The 14,743-nt window shown below is 38.7% G+C and overlaps 1 protein-coding gene across 33 annotated transcripts in view; it reads right to left on the bottom strand.

The window, feature by feature from the left end:
- Positions 1-14,722, bottom strand: part of ZGRF1 (zinc finger GRF-type containing 1) — a 77,916-nt gene extending 63,194 nt beyond the window's left edge. For 10 of the 33 annotated variants that reach the window (XR_014813152.1, XR_014813147.1, XR_014813150.1 and 7 more), the window contains exons 1-5: positions 14,452-14,722; positions 10,493-10,584; positions 8,834-8,914; positions 2,284-2,343; positions 371-556 (exon numbers count right to left, since the gene is read on the bottom strand). Coding sequence is in view for 24 of the 33 variants with exons in the window: in XM_021101661.2 (XP_020957320.2) it covers positions 371-556; positions 2,284-2,343; positions 8,834-8,914; positions 10,493-10,513 (348 nt within the window). In the remaining 9 variants the exon portion in view is untranslated. Of the gene's footprint in view, positions 1-370; positions 557-2,283; positions 2,344-8,833; positions 8,915-10,492; positions 10,585-13,624; positions 13,801-14,365 lie in introns of all 33 variants that reach the window. The other 23 variants (XR_014813151.1, XR_014813149.1, XM_021101662.2 and 20 more) reach the window with 9 other exon arrangements.
- Positions 14,723-14,743: the final 21 nt, after the last annotated feature.

Genomic DNA, 14,743 nt, shown 5'->3' with positions numbered 1-14,743 from the left:
CATGAGGTTGCGGGTTCGATCCCTGGCCTTGCTCAGCAGGTTAAGGATCCGGCGTTGCTGTGAGCTGTGGTGTAGGTCGCAGACACGGCTCAGATCCCGAGTTGCTGTGGCTCTGGTGTAGGCCAGTGGCTACAACTCCAATTAGACCCCTAGCCTGGGAACCTCCATATGCCGTGGGAGCGGCCCAAGAAATGGCAAAAAGACAAAAAAAAAAAAAAAAAAAAAAGATTAGGGTTTACTTCCTTTCTACCTAAGCATATAGTATAAAGTACTGTTTTAACAATTCAGTACAATAGCTTCAAAATTCACTAATTCTTAAAACAATCTTATAAATATAAATTGATTTATTATTTTCAACAGAGAAACTTACAGTAAATTTCCTTTTTAAACCAGCAGGTTGACACCCAAGGGACCGGCCAGAAGGTATAAAGCTCTTTGAATTTAATGGAGGTGCTCCTTTAATGATATCTTGTTTAACAGCTATGCTTCCAGCAACTTTAACCTCCTCAACTGTGATTAAGTATCGATCACTTTCTAAATCATCTCCAGGTTTCACCTAAATTTTAAAGAATATATGTCAACATCATATATAATTATTCAATTTTCTATGTGTTCCAATAAGCTTCTAGCACCAGCAAAGACACAATGGATATTCAATAGTTGTTGAACAAATGAATCAATAACTAAATTCTTTATTACTATGTACAGTTAACTATCAACGAGCTTTAAAAAATTCACTAATTTGTTTATTCAACAATACACATGAAGGACCCCATGAGGACTTTTGTTACATGCTAGAGATACAAAGATAAGCAAGAAAATATGCCTCCTCTCAAGGACTTCACTTAGAATCCATAAAACTTAACTGCAATTTTTATAATTAGAACTATTAAATAATCAGTCATATATCTATAAATTAATGTGAATTAGATACACACATAATTACTACAAATTATAAATTGCTATTTAAATCATATTCAAAAAAAGCATTTTTAATCACTTTAATATAGTACTTGCCACCATTTCTGACTGCAGCATAAAAATAAGATTATCAACCTGCACAAAATCTGTATTATCACAGATAATGTGTTTAATTTTTAGTCATGAAATAATTTTAAATGAAATAATAATAGTAGTTGTTAACACCAACAAGCATCTATTAAATTAGGGCTTTTCCTAGACCTTCTTTTCTTTGTGTGTGTGTGCTTCACTTTTTATTTATTTATTACTCAATGAATTTATTGCATTTATAGTTGTACAATGATCATCGCAATCCAATTTTATAGGATTTCCATCCCACGACCTTCTTTTGATAAGTGTAAAAATTTCACATCTCTGAGTTCCTGTTGTGGCTCAGTGGAAATTAATCTGACTAGTATCCATGAGGACCCAGGTTCGATCCCTAGCCTTGCTTAGCAGATTAAGGATCCAGCATTGCCGTGAGCTGTGGTTTAGGTTGCAGACGTGGCTTGGATCCTGTGTGGCTGTGGCATAGGCCAGTGGCTACAGCTCTAACTGGACCCCTAGCCTGGGAACCTCTATGTCATGGGTGCAGCCCTAAAAAGACAAAAAAAAAAAAAAAAAAAAAAAAAAAATTCCACGACCACTATTAAAGTCATATAAAATTTAAAAATAAGTACCATGGCCAAAATCAACATGATGATATGAATAGGCATTTTAACACTTTTAGAATCACTGTACTAAAACTGCTAGGCACTTTACATAAAGTCTATCTATGGTCTACATTTTATAGCAAAGAAGTTAAACATAGAGGTTAGATTAGCTAGGAAGTATGTGAAAGTGGGAAATGAACTTGGAACAAACAGTTCTAAGATCCTTATTCTTTACACTAAAATATGCTTTTAGTTACATTCCCTTCCTTTTTCCAACAGAGGAAAACACAGAATATTTGAGAAAATATTTTAAGTAGGAATGATCTCACATAATATACCCCACTGTAGTTCTCTGCTTATCAAAACCGTATAATAGAGTCAGAGTCACTTTCCTGGTTTAAATTCCAGGCTAACCACTCTAGCTCTGTGAATGTGGACAAGTTACTTAACCTTCCATCACCACACTCCTAACCTATAAGAATCACAGGGATGTGTAAAGAGTCAATGAAACAATACCTAAAAGCTTTTGGCAATGTCTGGCTAGTAAAAAAATGTTCAATAAATACCAGCTATAATTATTAGTATTAGTACCATTACTATACTATTTAATAATACTCATAAGGTAAAAGGTCTTTTAACAGTAACTTAAAAATAAGATACATTAAAATACCTCAAGGCACTTAAGAAATAAACTCTCCAAACACTGTCCTTTGTCATCATATAAAATGGCCTAAATAAAAACAAAACAAATGTTAAAGACATTAAAATGGGACACAATGTAATTCTGCTTTTCTTAAACATCTTCAAAGCAAATCAGAAATTGTTATATAGGACTTCTCTCATGGCACAGCAGGTAAAGGATACAGCATTGTCACTGCAGTGGCTGGGGTTGCTCCTGTGGTATGGGTTCTGATTCCCGGGCTGGCAACTTCCACATGCCACAGGTGTAGGAAAAAAAAAATCCTTTTAGGAGTTCCTGTGGTGGTGCAGCAGAAACAAATCCGACTAGGAACCATGAGGTTGCAGGTTTGATCCCTGGCCTTGCTCATTGGGTTAAGGATCCAGTGTTGCCATGAGCTGTGGTGTAGGTCACAGACACAGCTAGGATCTGGTTTCACTGTGGCTGTGGTATAGACCGGCAGCTGTAACTCCAGTTAGACCCCTAGCCTGGGAACCTCCATATGCAGGGGGTGTAGCCCTAAAAAGCAAAAGAAAATAAAGAAAGATATCCACATTAAAAAAAAAAAATCCTTTTATAAGTACATCATGTAATGAAAGGATTACCTACTTTGTTAACTTATATTTAAAAGTTCAACTATCTCAAATGTTTGTAAGTATCCACTCAGTATGTGCAAGATAACAAAGGCACGCACATAAAGAAATTTAAGAATTTAATCCCTACAGGAGACTCTTGGAATGGAATTAGGGAGAAAAGAGAATTGGAATGAGTTAGAGGTGGCAAAACAAGAAACAAGATTAGTAAAGAAAGTATTGTAATGGAGTGGTTTGAAGGATCTAGGTGATGGTTAGTGCTTGAAATAAGTCTTGATCACTGGGATAAGACTATTGTTTAAGAAGCATGACGAATAAAACTTATTGAATATGTGCAATATGGAAGAAAAAGAAAAATACAGTGATTATCATTTTCTGGCTTTCTCCTCTGTCTCTCTAGCTCTCTAGCCATTTTTCAAGTGTCTTCTCCACTAGCTCCTTAAGCATTGCTGTTTCCATCACTTTGGATAATAGGTGGCGGGTTCCCTAAAATATTAAACTCAGAGTTACCACATAATCGAGCATTTCCCCTCCCAGGAATTGTGCAGAGAAATGAAAACAGTGTTCACGAAAACTTGCATATAAATGTTCACAGGAGCATTATTCATAATCCCAAAAGGTAGAAACAACTTAAAAAGTTCATCAATTGATGAATGGGTAAACAAAATGTGACATATCCATAAAAAAGAGTATTAACAATAAAAAGGAATAAAGTATTGTCACATGTTTCAACATAAATGAACCTTGAAAACATGCTAAATTGAATAAGTCATTCACAAAAGACCACTTACGGTATAACTCCATTCATGTGAATAGTCTAGAATATGCCAGTGTGTTGAGACAGTATTGATGGTTGGTTAGGACTGAGGGTTGGGTACTGGTTAGTGCCTTTACGGGATTTCTTTTGGGGGTGACAAAAATATTCTAAAAATAGACTGTGGTCATAGGTGCAAAACTCTGTGAATATTCTAAGAACCATCAGACTGTATACTTTAATGAGTATATTTAAAAATGTATGAACTGTATCTCAATAAATCAGTTTGAAAATTTGGTATTTCTAATGCTCAATCTTTCTCTTCTATTCTTTACATTCTATAATCCATTGCTGAGCAGTATCATCCACACAAATCAGCTCATGTCACACTTCTGTTTAAATCCTTCCAAAGCTTCCACAGCTCCCAAAGAATAAGACAAAAGTCCTTACAATGGGAGTTCCCATCGTGGCACAGTGGTTAATGAATCCAACTACGAACCATGAGGTTGCAGGTTCAATCCCTGGCATTGTTCAGTGGGTTAAGGATCCAGCATTGCCGTGAGCTGTGGTGTAGATCGCAGATGTGGCTCAGATCTCGCATTGCTGTAGCTCTGGCGTAGGCCGGCAGCTACCCCTCCGATGGGACCCCTAGCCTGGGAACCTCCATGTGCTGCCAGTACAGCCCTAGAAAAGACAAAAAAAAAAGTAAAAATTTGTTGAATAAATGAATGAATCTATGCCAAGAGCTTCAAATATCTAAATGCCAAGTACTTCCAATTTATATCAGTAGCCCAGAACTGTTTCCTGAGTTCTAGGACCTTAGAGTCAACTATGTTGAGTTTTTTTTTTTTTTTTTTTTTTTTTTCCCACTGTACAGCAAGGGGGTCAGGTTATCCTTACATGTACACATTACAATTACAGTTTTTCCCCCACCCTTTCTTCTGTTGCGACATGAGTATCTAGACATAGTTCTCAATGCTATTCAGCAGGATCTCCTTGTAAATCTATTCTAAGTTGTGTCTGATAAGCCCAAGCTCCCGATCCCTCCCACTCCCTCCCCCTCCCATCAGGCAGCCACAAGTCTCTTCTCCAAGTCCATGATTTTCTTTTCTGAGGAGATGTTCATTTGTGCTGGATATTTTTTTTTTTTTTTTTTTTTTTTTTTTTTTTTTTTTTTTTTTTGTCTTTTTGCCATTTTCTTGGGCCGCTCTTGCGGCATATGGAGGTTCCCAGGCTAGGGGTCCAATCGGAGCTGTAGCCACCGGCCTACACCAGAGCCACAGCAACGCAGGATCTGAGCCGCGTCTGCAACCTACACCACAGCTCACGGCAACGCCGGATCCTTAACCCACTGAGCAAGGGCAGGGACCGAACCCGCAACCTCATGGTTCCTAGTCGGATTCGTTAACCACTGCGCCACGATGGGAACTCCTGTGCTGGATATTAGATTCCAGTTATAAGTGATATCTATGTTGAGTTTTTTTATAACCCTGCAACTTCAGTATATTCAAAATGGAACTCAGAATCTTCACTGTTTCCCCTAAACTTGCTTTTCTTTTTCCAGACAGCCTATCTCATTACTATAATTGTAACACAGAAAGCTGAAAGTCATTCTGGATTCTACCCATCTCCCATATCCAAGAACCTTAAGATTCTATAATAGTCTCAAAAGTTCTCTCTAATCATCCTTCTCCACTGTCAGTGCTAATGCCTGCTTGGTCAGACCCTCACCATTTTTGTTGACATTACTCTATAGCCTCTTTATTATGATTCTAATTCTTTACTGGCTCCCCAAGATGAGCACACAGTCTTTCATAATATGGCTCCTACCTACCTCTTTAGCTGTATATTCTACAGTTTCCCAACAGGGGCCCTTTGTTGCAGCCATACTGACTTGTTTGTAGTTCCCCAGATATATTTCATCTTGTTCCATATTTCCACACTGTTATAGCTATGACACCATCTTCAGACACTCTCCCTCCAACGTATCAATTTTGTTAACAAAACAAATATTCAAAAAAACACTCTTCATCTGGAAAGACGTCTCTGGACCAGATTATGATGTCCCTCCACTGTAATCTCATAGAACTGTAAGCATATCTCTGTACATATTTTAATCCTTAGGCTCTTAGGTAAAGATGAGATAAAAGTTCCTCGAAGACGAAAACTGTTTTTAATCACTGCATGCTTAAAATGTGCCAGCTTCTGTGTTAAGAGGTTTGCTTTCTTTTTTCTTTTTTTAAAATATTTTTGGCCACTCTGCGGCATATGGAGTTCCCAGGCCAGGGATCAGATCCGAGCCACTGCTGCAAAGGATCCTTGAACTGGGCCAGGCCAGCGATAGAGACTGTGCCCCAGTGATGCCACCCAACCCACTGCACCACAGTGGGAACTGCTATTTGTTTTCTTATTTAATCCCTAGGATAATTTTAGGAAGTATCACTTTCCCTATTTTACAAAGAAGAGACTATAGGCCCGGAGAGCCTAAATAACTTGCCAAGATTACAAATCAAATAAGTGAAGAGCAGGATTCAGGCTAATGTCTATTTGACAATAACTGCTCTCCTACATTGCTTCCATATGTCTTATTTGAATTTTCCCACTGCTTACCAGCAATTTATCTTTACTGGATGACTCAACTAATGAAAGATGAATAACACTGACAGTAAGAATTTAAATACATAAAGAAAAGGCATTACTTGCAAGAAAAAGAGTGTAAGCAATAGTTTATATTAGCGAAGAAGGGTATTGTCTAGGATATGAGATTATTAATTTCCCTGGATCACAGAAAATCTCTCTGGAACTAACTTATATTTATCTTATTTTCCTATAACCTACCAGTGCAAAGTATGTAATGAATATTCAACAAACATGCTATCTTTGAAGATAAAGTTAGATAATACCACAAGCACAACCTTAATACTTAGAATTTCATACTAAAAGAAGGCATGAAAGATAGGCAGAACCCAATCATATGTCTTTTTAACATAACACAAAATCGGTAAAATTTTAAAGACTTGGTGCAGAAGTTCCCATTATGGCTCAGTGGAACAAACCTGACTAGTAACCATGAGGATGCGGATTCAAACCATGGCCTTGCTCAGTGGGTTAAGGATCCAGTGTAACCATGAGCTGTGGTATAGTAGCAGAAGCAGGTCAGATCTTGTGTTGCTGTGGCTGTGGTGTAGGCTGGCAGCTGTAGCTCCGATTGGATCCCTAACCTGGGAACCTCCATATGCCATGGGTACGGCCCTAAAAAGACAATAATAATAATAATAAAGACTTGGCCCTAACTGAATAGGAAAAACATAAAAGGAAAAAGTTTTACAGAACAGCACTGGACAGTAAAAGATTTGAATTAGTTTAAAATTATCTAGCTTGTTCAACTTAAGATGACTAAACATTAAGCTAGGATTCAACTAAAAGTTAAACTAAACTAGGAGTTCCCATCATAGCTCAGTGGTTAACGAATCTGACTAGCATCGATGAGGACACAGGTTCAATCCCTGGCCTTGCTCAGTGGGTTAAGGATTCAGAACTTCTGTGAACTGTGGTGCAGATCAGCAGCTACAGCTCTGATTCGACCCCTAGCTTGGGAACCTCGATATGCCTTCGTGCGGCCCTAAAAAAAAGTTAAAAAAAAAGCAAAAGTTAAACTATTTGTAAATTTAGTAAGATCTGTGAGTTTCCATTGTGGCTCAGCAGGTTAAGAACCTGACATAGTGTCTGTGAGGATGCAGCTTTGATCCCTGGCCTTGCTCAGTGGGTTGAGGATTCTGTGTTGCTGCAAGCTGCAACGCAGGTTACAGATGTGGCTTGGAACCAGCATTGCTGTGGCTGTGGTGTAGGCCTGCAGCTACAGCTCTGATTCAATCCCTAGCCTAGGAACCTCCATATGCTGTGGTGTGGCCCTGAAAGGAATCAAAAAAATTAATAAGATCTATAAGACGAACTTGAAGCCTTAAGGTAAACCTAGTTTTTCTTTTACTTTTCTACTTTATTAAAAATTAATTTTAAAAATAATAAGTAGGAGTACCCGTCGTGGCGCAGTGGTTAACGAATTCGACTAGGAACCATGAGGTTGCGGGTTTGATCCCTGCCCTTGCTTAGTGGGTTAAGGATCCGGCGTTGCCATGAGCTGTAGTGTAGGTTGCAGACACGGTTTGGATCCCAGGTTGCTGTGGCTCTGGCGTAGGCCGGTGGCTACAGCTCTGATTCAACCCCTAGCCTGGGAATCTCCATATGCCACGGGAGCAGCCCAAGAAATGGCAAAAAAGAAAAAAAAATAAAAAATAAAATAATAAGTAGCCCTGCTATGTTAAAAAACTTCTTGATGATAATTTCATAGTGATAGATAAGGAAACCATCTAGAATAAGGACAGAATATGGAGATCGTTAACCTCCTCATTCAGGAGGCCACAATCTTGCCAATGTGTCCTATGTTATCAACTCAACTGTAATAAAGTTCTTCTTTTAAATTAGCAATATTAAGAGAGACAACAGAATGGTTAGGGCATGGTTCATTTATGACTCCTCCACTTCTGAGCTATGTGAGACTGGCAGGCAAGCAACTTCACCTCTCTGTGCCTCAGTTTCATCATCAGTAAAATAAAAACACAAATAGTAACTAATAGAGTTATAAAGACTAAGTAAGTCGACACAGTTAAAGCATTATCCCTGGTTTATAGTAAGCACTTGAAAAGTTTTCAAAAAACAATCAAAACAGAGTGGTAGGTAAAACGGGTGAAGGGGGTCAAAAGGTACAAACTTCCACTTACAACTAAGTTATGGGGATGTATGTAGAGGATGGTGACTATAATATACTGTACTGTACATTTGAAAGTTGCTGAGACTATATCTTAAAAATCCTCATCACAGAGTTCCCTGGTAGCCTAGCAGATTAAGGCTTGAGTAGCTGCTGTGGTGGAAGTTTGAGCCCTGGCCAGGAATTTCATATGCCATGGGTGCAACAAGAACAACAAAAAATCAAAGCAAATTAAATAGTAGTAACTGACATTTTATAATGCACAAACTAATCACTGTGATGTGGAAATCATTTGACAACGTCTGTTTTCACAACACATCAGCTTATGGACATCTAAAATTTTATCATCTACAGAGTTTTCTTAGCATTCAGTCAAAAGGCAAGAACCCAACTCTTGGACTCTGTAGTCGTCAACCACGTTGCACTTACTTTGTTTCCTACGTGAGTGATCTTCAGAATTCCATCTTGCCATACTTTTGACTTCTTCATCTTTTGATGAGTATATAGGACCTTATTTACAAAAATACAAAGGAAAACATGGTTTCTATTTCCATGCATGAAATGTTTATACCCTTTCTACATACCAAAAAAGTTACGACATTTTTTTATCAAAATAAAAGCACAGATACCATACCACTAACAACAAAACATCTATTAAAAAAAAAGGAAAAAGGAGTTCCCGTCGTGGCTCAGTGGTTAACGAATCCGACTAGGAACCATGAGATTGCGGGTTCGATCCAAGGCCTCACTCAATGGATTAAGGATCCAGCATTGCCATGAGCTGTGGTGTAGGTCGCAGATGCGGCTCAGATCTGGTGTTGCTGTGGCTGTGGTGTAGGCCAGCAGCCGTAGCTCTGATTTGACCCCTGGCCGGGGAATTTCTGTAGATGTGAGTGCAGCCCTAAAAAAAAAAAAAAAAAAAAAAAAAAAAAAGAAACCAAGTAGTAAAAGGCAAGGGAAGGGAGAAAGGAGAGGTAAAAATCTAAGGAAGACACTGAAAAATTAACTGAGCAAGAAAAATAATTTTGAGCTTCCTAGTCATTGGTAGGATGAGAAAAATTATGCAGTTCTCAAAGTCCAGGAGTCCACAGACTCCTGGAGGTGTCTCCCTTGAGACTTTTCGGGGTCTATGAAGGAAAAACTATTTTCATGATGTATTTGCCTTTCAATCTCATTCCTTTGGTCATGCTTAGCGGTGGCTCCTAGGGTTATATGCATCCAATATTGCAATATTCAATTTCAGATTGAATGAAGAATCAATGTCTGAGAATCTAGCTGTTTTCTATTATGTCAAATGTTAAAGGGATTTGCAAAAAATGTTCAGCATTGCTACACCTTACAATGTTCTTTTCCACTGTTACTGTTTTTGGAAAGTAACTTTTCATTAAAAATGTAATTTATGGGAGTTCCCTTTTGGCACAGTGGGTTAAGGATCCTGCCTTGTCACTGCAGTGGCTTCAGCTGCTGCTGTGGCAAAGGTTCAGTCCTTGGCCCAGGAACTTCCATATGCTGTGGTCTCAGCCAAAAAACCTAAGTAATTTATGTTAAATGGAATGGTTTTATTGTTTTTTAGCAAATTAATAAACATTTAAAAATTTTCCATTATAATTTCTAATATGAAAGACATGAATAAATATAAGCCCCATAATCAAAAATTCTTGGGCGATTCTGCTGTGGCATGGTGGATTAAGGATCCGGTGTTGCCTCAGCTATAGTGTAGGTCACAGCTGCAGCTCAGATTCAATTCCTGGCCTGGCAACTTCCATATGCCGTGGGTGTGGCCATTAAAAAAAAAATCTTTGGGGTCCTCGATAATTTTTAAGAACATAAAAGAGTCCTGAGTCCAAATAGGCTAAGAACAGCTGACCTAGATAGAAGAGGCATGCCAGTCCTCTGAGAAAAAAAATTGTTCCAAGGAACTCTGAATAACCAACGTTGCAAGAGAGAATACAGGGCAATATTTAAGACACACATACTTATACTAAAAAATTATTCACTGTTTATCTGAAAAGTTATTTTGCTAAATCTGACAAAACATTTGTGAAGTGTGGAAGAAAACAGGAATTAGTGAAAAACGGTGAGACTTACAATAAATTCCTGGCTTTCCATTGTTTCTTCTGAAATTATATATAGTCAGGTCTCCGGAGAATAATCAGTGGTCATACAACTATTTATACCACCTAAAATGAAAAATGACAAAAAATATCAACATTGATGAACAGAGTAAGTATCAAATACAATTCTTCCCCACAAACTCTTGACCAGAGAGAGGCATTTAAGTGTTCTGAGATTATTTTACTACAAAGATAAACAACATGGGTGTAATCAAATTATCTGCCACTGAGAATAAAATAGTCGACACCACCCTGTGGAAAAATAACTGCCAAGTAAAGAGAAACCTAATTAAAATATATAAAATAATTAGTAGGATCTCAACATTTTTCCAGATACTATAAAAATGCGTCAGGAAATATGATCCCCACCCCTTGGTTCCTTATAGAAAGAACATCAATTTTTAAACTTTTCTGAATTGCTACAATCCCCACAAGATGGCTCCCTTGCGCTGCGAATTTTTGCTTTTACATATTACACAGTAGCTAAAACCAAGTATACATTATAGTACCTCTCCAGAAAAACCCTTTCAGCATCATTGCAATGAGTACTGCAGTTTCCCTATACTATTGGATAGAACTGTTACCATATGCAAATGTGGAAATCAAAAATCACTGACAGTGAAATGAAGAAGCAAACAGAGATGCCAAAGAAAATTATTATGTTTTTTCATAAACCACTGCCTCAGATCCCTGGACCAACAGCATTGGCACCACCTGAAAACTAATTAGAAATTCAAATTATTGAGTCCCCCTGCCCCCCGACTTGTTAAATCATAAAATCTGGGGTTGCGGCCCAATAGCCTGTAATTTAACAAGTCCTGCAGGTGACAGAGATAGGTTCTTAAGTTTGAAACCTAGGAGGATTCAATAAAGCTACCATTTGTCATTCTGGATTGAATTCATCCTTTATGCATACAAAACATACAAAAATGGGCCACCTACTAATTATAAATTACATATGTTTAGTACTTACTGTGTACCAGACATTGTGCTAGGCCAAGAAACTAAAATGAACAAAATACTATTCCTAGTCTCAAATAATTTTCAGTATAGCAGGGTAATAACAGTAATTACGATAAAATAAAGCAGGGTTAAGCACAGGATAGGCACCTAAGTTGGTCCAGGGCATCAAACAATGCTTCCTGAAGGACATGTCTAAACTGTAAAATAACCATTAACCAAGGAAAAAGGCCAGGGACGATTATTTCCAAATAGAAATCAACATGCACAAAGGCCTGTGGAAGTTACAGCAAGGCATAATCCAGGAGTTCTAGTAATTCAAGTGTCAGATAGTGAGTTGTGAGATATAAGACTGAAAAAGTGAGCAGTAACAGGATGCAAAGGGTCTTCCATTTTATGCTAAGTAATATGTACTTTCTATAAGGACAGTAGGAAGCCAAGGCAGGATTTTTTTTTGGTCTTTTCTAGGGCCGCACCCGCGGCACATGGAGGTTCCCAGGTGAGGGGTCTAATCAGAGCTGTAGCCGACGGCCTACCCCAGAGCCACAGCAACGCCGGATTCTTAACCCACTGAGTGAGGCCAGGGATGGAACCCACAAACTCATGGGTCCCAGTTGGATTCGTTAACCACGGCGCCACGACAGGAACTCCAAGGCAGGATTTTAAGAATAAGATTACACATGTGACTTGGGTTTTACAAAGATTCCTCTGGCCACCAAATAGAGAAAGGATGGGGTAAGGGGTTGGCAAATGATATGAAAACTTGCCCTATGACATAGTTCATAGGACATGACCTAGACCTACAGAGGCACTGCCTTTCAGAAATGTGACTCCCAGATTTCCCGGCATGGCTCAGTGGAAACAAATCCGACTAGGAACGATGAGGTTGCGAGTTCGATTCCTGGCCTCGCTCAGTGGGTCAAGGATCCAGCGTTGTCATGAGCTGTGGTGTAGGTTGCAGATGCGGCTGGGATCTGGTGTTGCTGTGGTGTGGGCTGGCAGCTGTAGCTCCGATTAGACCCCTGGCCTGGGAACCTCCATATGCCACAGGTGTGGCCCTAAAAAGCAAAAAAAAAAGAAACCCAAAAATAAAACAAAACAAAACTCCTATATCCTATACCCCTCCCCTCCAGCCCACAGGATTGCTAGATGCCTAATGAATGTCAAGAAGATAATGGAGAGATCCAGAGAAACATATTCACTCACTGCTGCTTATACAGCACCATATCTCTAGCCACAGAATAAGTTAGATATCCTATACACATAGATGAGACTACATGGTGTCAACATAATATTTGGCATGCGGCAGTTATTAACATTAGATCTCTTTAATAATAATAGTTATTACTTATTCAGCGCAATTATATGCTAGATACTGTTAAAATGCTTAAAATGTTCATACCTTATGGTATAGATATTTTAGTATTGATTTTACAAAAAGAAAACTGAGATATATAACAGATGAATAACTTGCCTAAGACCATAAAGTAAATAAATGGCAGATTCAGAATTCAAAACTAAGTAGTCTAAATTTTGGAGCTCACATTTGCATATGACTATTTACCTAATACCTACTGTGTCAGGCAGGAATGGGACTAGATACTTTATATATAATATTTATCAGTCTCATAACCCTGAATAGTAGTTATTATCATCACAATTTACAGATTAGGAATCCAGTATTTACTAATTTAGGATTACTTTTAGGCTGTCTAGGAATTACAAAATAAATTCCCCCATTGTTTTCCTAAATTAGAAATATTATACGTGAGATTTAAATTTAAAAGGAACTGAGAAGGAGTTCCCGTGGTGGCTCAGTGGTTAACAAATCTGACTAGCATCCTTGAGGTCTCAGTTCTATCCCTGGCCTTGCTGAGTGGGTTAAGGATCCTGTGTTGCCCTGGGCAGTGGTGTAGGTTGTAGACTTGGCTTGGATCCTGTGTTGCTATGGCTGTGGCTTAGGACAGCTGCTACAGCTCTGATTCAGCCCCTAGCCTGGGAACCTCCATATGCCGTGGATGAGGCCCTAAAAAGAAAAGAAAACAAAAAAAAAAAGGAACTGAGAAGGTCCAAAGATTCATAAATGGAAAATTAAGATTATAGGATTAGCAGTTTTTGTTGTGGCTCAGCAGATTAAGAACCTGACCTTGTCTCAATGAGGATGCTGGATTCCATCCCTGGACTCACTCAGTGGGTTGCAACCTGCAGAGTACGTCGCAGATGTGGCTCAGATCCGGTGTTGCCCTGGCTCTGGATAGGCTCCAGCTGCAACTCCGATTCATTCAACTCCTAGTCCAGGAACTTCCATAGGCTGCAGGTGTGCTGGAAAAAGAAAAAAATTATAGGATTAAACCTTAAAAAAAAATCTAACTTGATCTTAAAATACTTAAGAGGTGTATTTGCCACAGTCAAAAGTGAGTCAATAGGAAAAATGTTTTCAGCCAGCAGCATCATATATATGAGATGCAAAGATAAAAATGCTGAAAATCTTCATCTCTCCTCATCTGTGAAACAATTCAAATGTTGACATATCTATAATGGGTGAAAACTTCATGTTCAAAAAGTTTTTGGCATAGAGACCCCAGATGTTCTGTGATAATTACATAAGTACAAAAATGCGTATCTTCATACATATACATAAGGTGTTACGCTGTTTCATTGATATATATATATATATATTCAGTGTTTTCACTAAAAAATGAACTATTCTTTTGCTAAGTTTGACGAGATGTTTTTGGTCCTGTTGTTTTGGAACAGGCCGGATCTTTCGAATCCCTAAATAGTTCACAGATTTAAGAGTTTAAGAGTCACGAATCATATACCCTGTTAAGAAACCACCCTGTGCAGATAAGTAAAAGCCCATATTTCATTTGAGAACACTAATTACCATAATCCTGTGTAACCAAATGACAATGGAGAATTGACCCTTCGTCAGTCCTAAAAAGAAACAGCAAAACCGTCTTTGGTTCTCACATGTATGCGGGAACTGCAAAGCAGAGATTGGAGAAGGCGAGGAAGACGGGGCACCAATTATTGCAAGTTGTTCGACCAAGCTGTGAGCCAATCCTGTTCCACACGGTATCCTTATCGTCCGCTTCTGGCGGAGCAAACTTCTTCGTCCAGTCGCGCCAAAATCAGCGACACCGCCTCTCGCCTCTTACTCCCCAGAAACCCCGGGAAACAGCTCATTTCACCCGGCCATTGCACAAAATCCACTTTCGAATCTCTCCCGCGAAAAGCCCTTGACGTCATCAACTCGCGACCA

The sequence above is a fragment of the Sus scrofa genome, chromosome 8 (assembly GCF_054392235.1).
Source record: "Sus scrofa isolate SSC_HxYL_T2T_F1_AM1 chromosome 8, Sscrofa_HxYL_maternal_Yorkshire_Landrace_v2.0, whole genome shotgun sequence".
Taxonomy (NCBI): domain Eukaryota; kingdom Metazoa; phylum Chordata; class Mammalia; order Artiodactyla; family Suidae; genus Sus; species Sus scrofa.
This window is presented reverse-complemented; position numbering and strand designations above follow the sequence as displayed.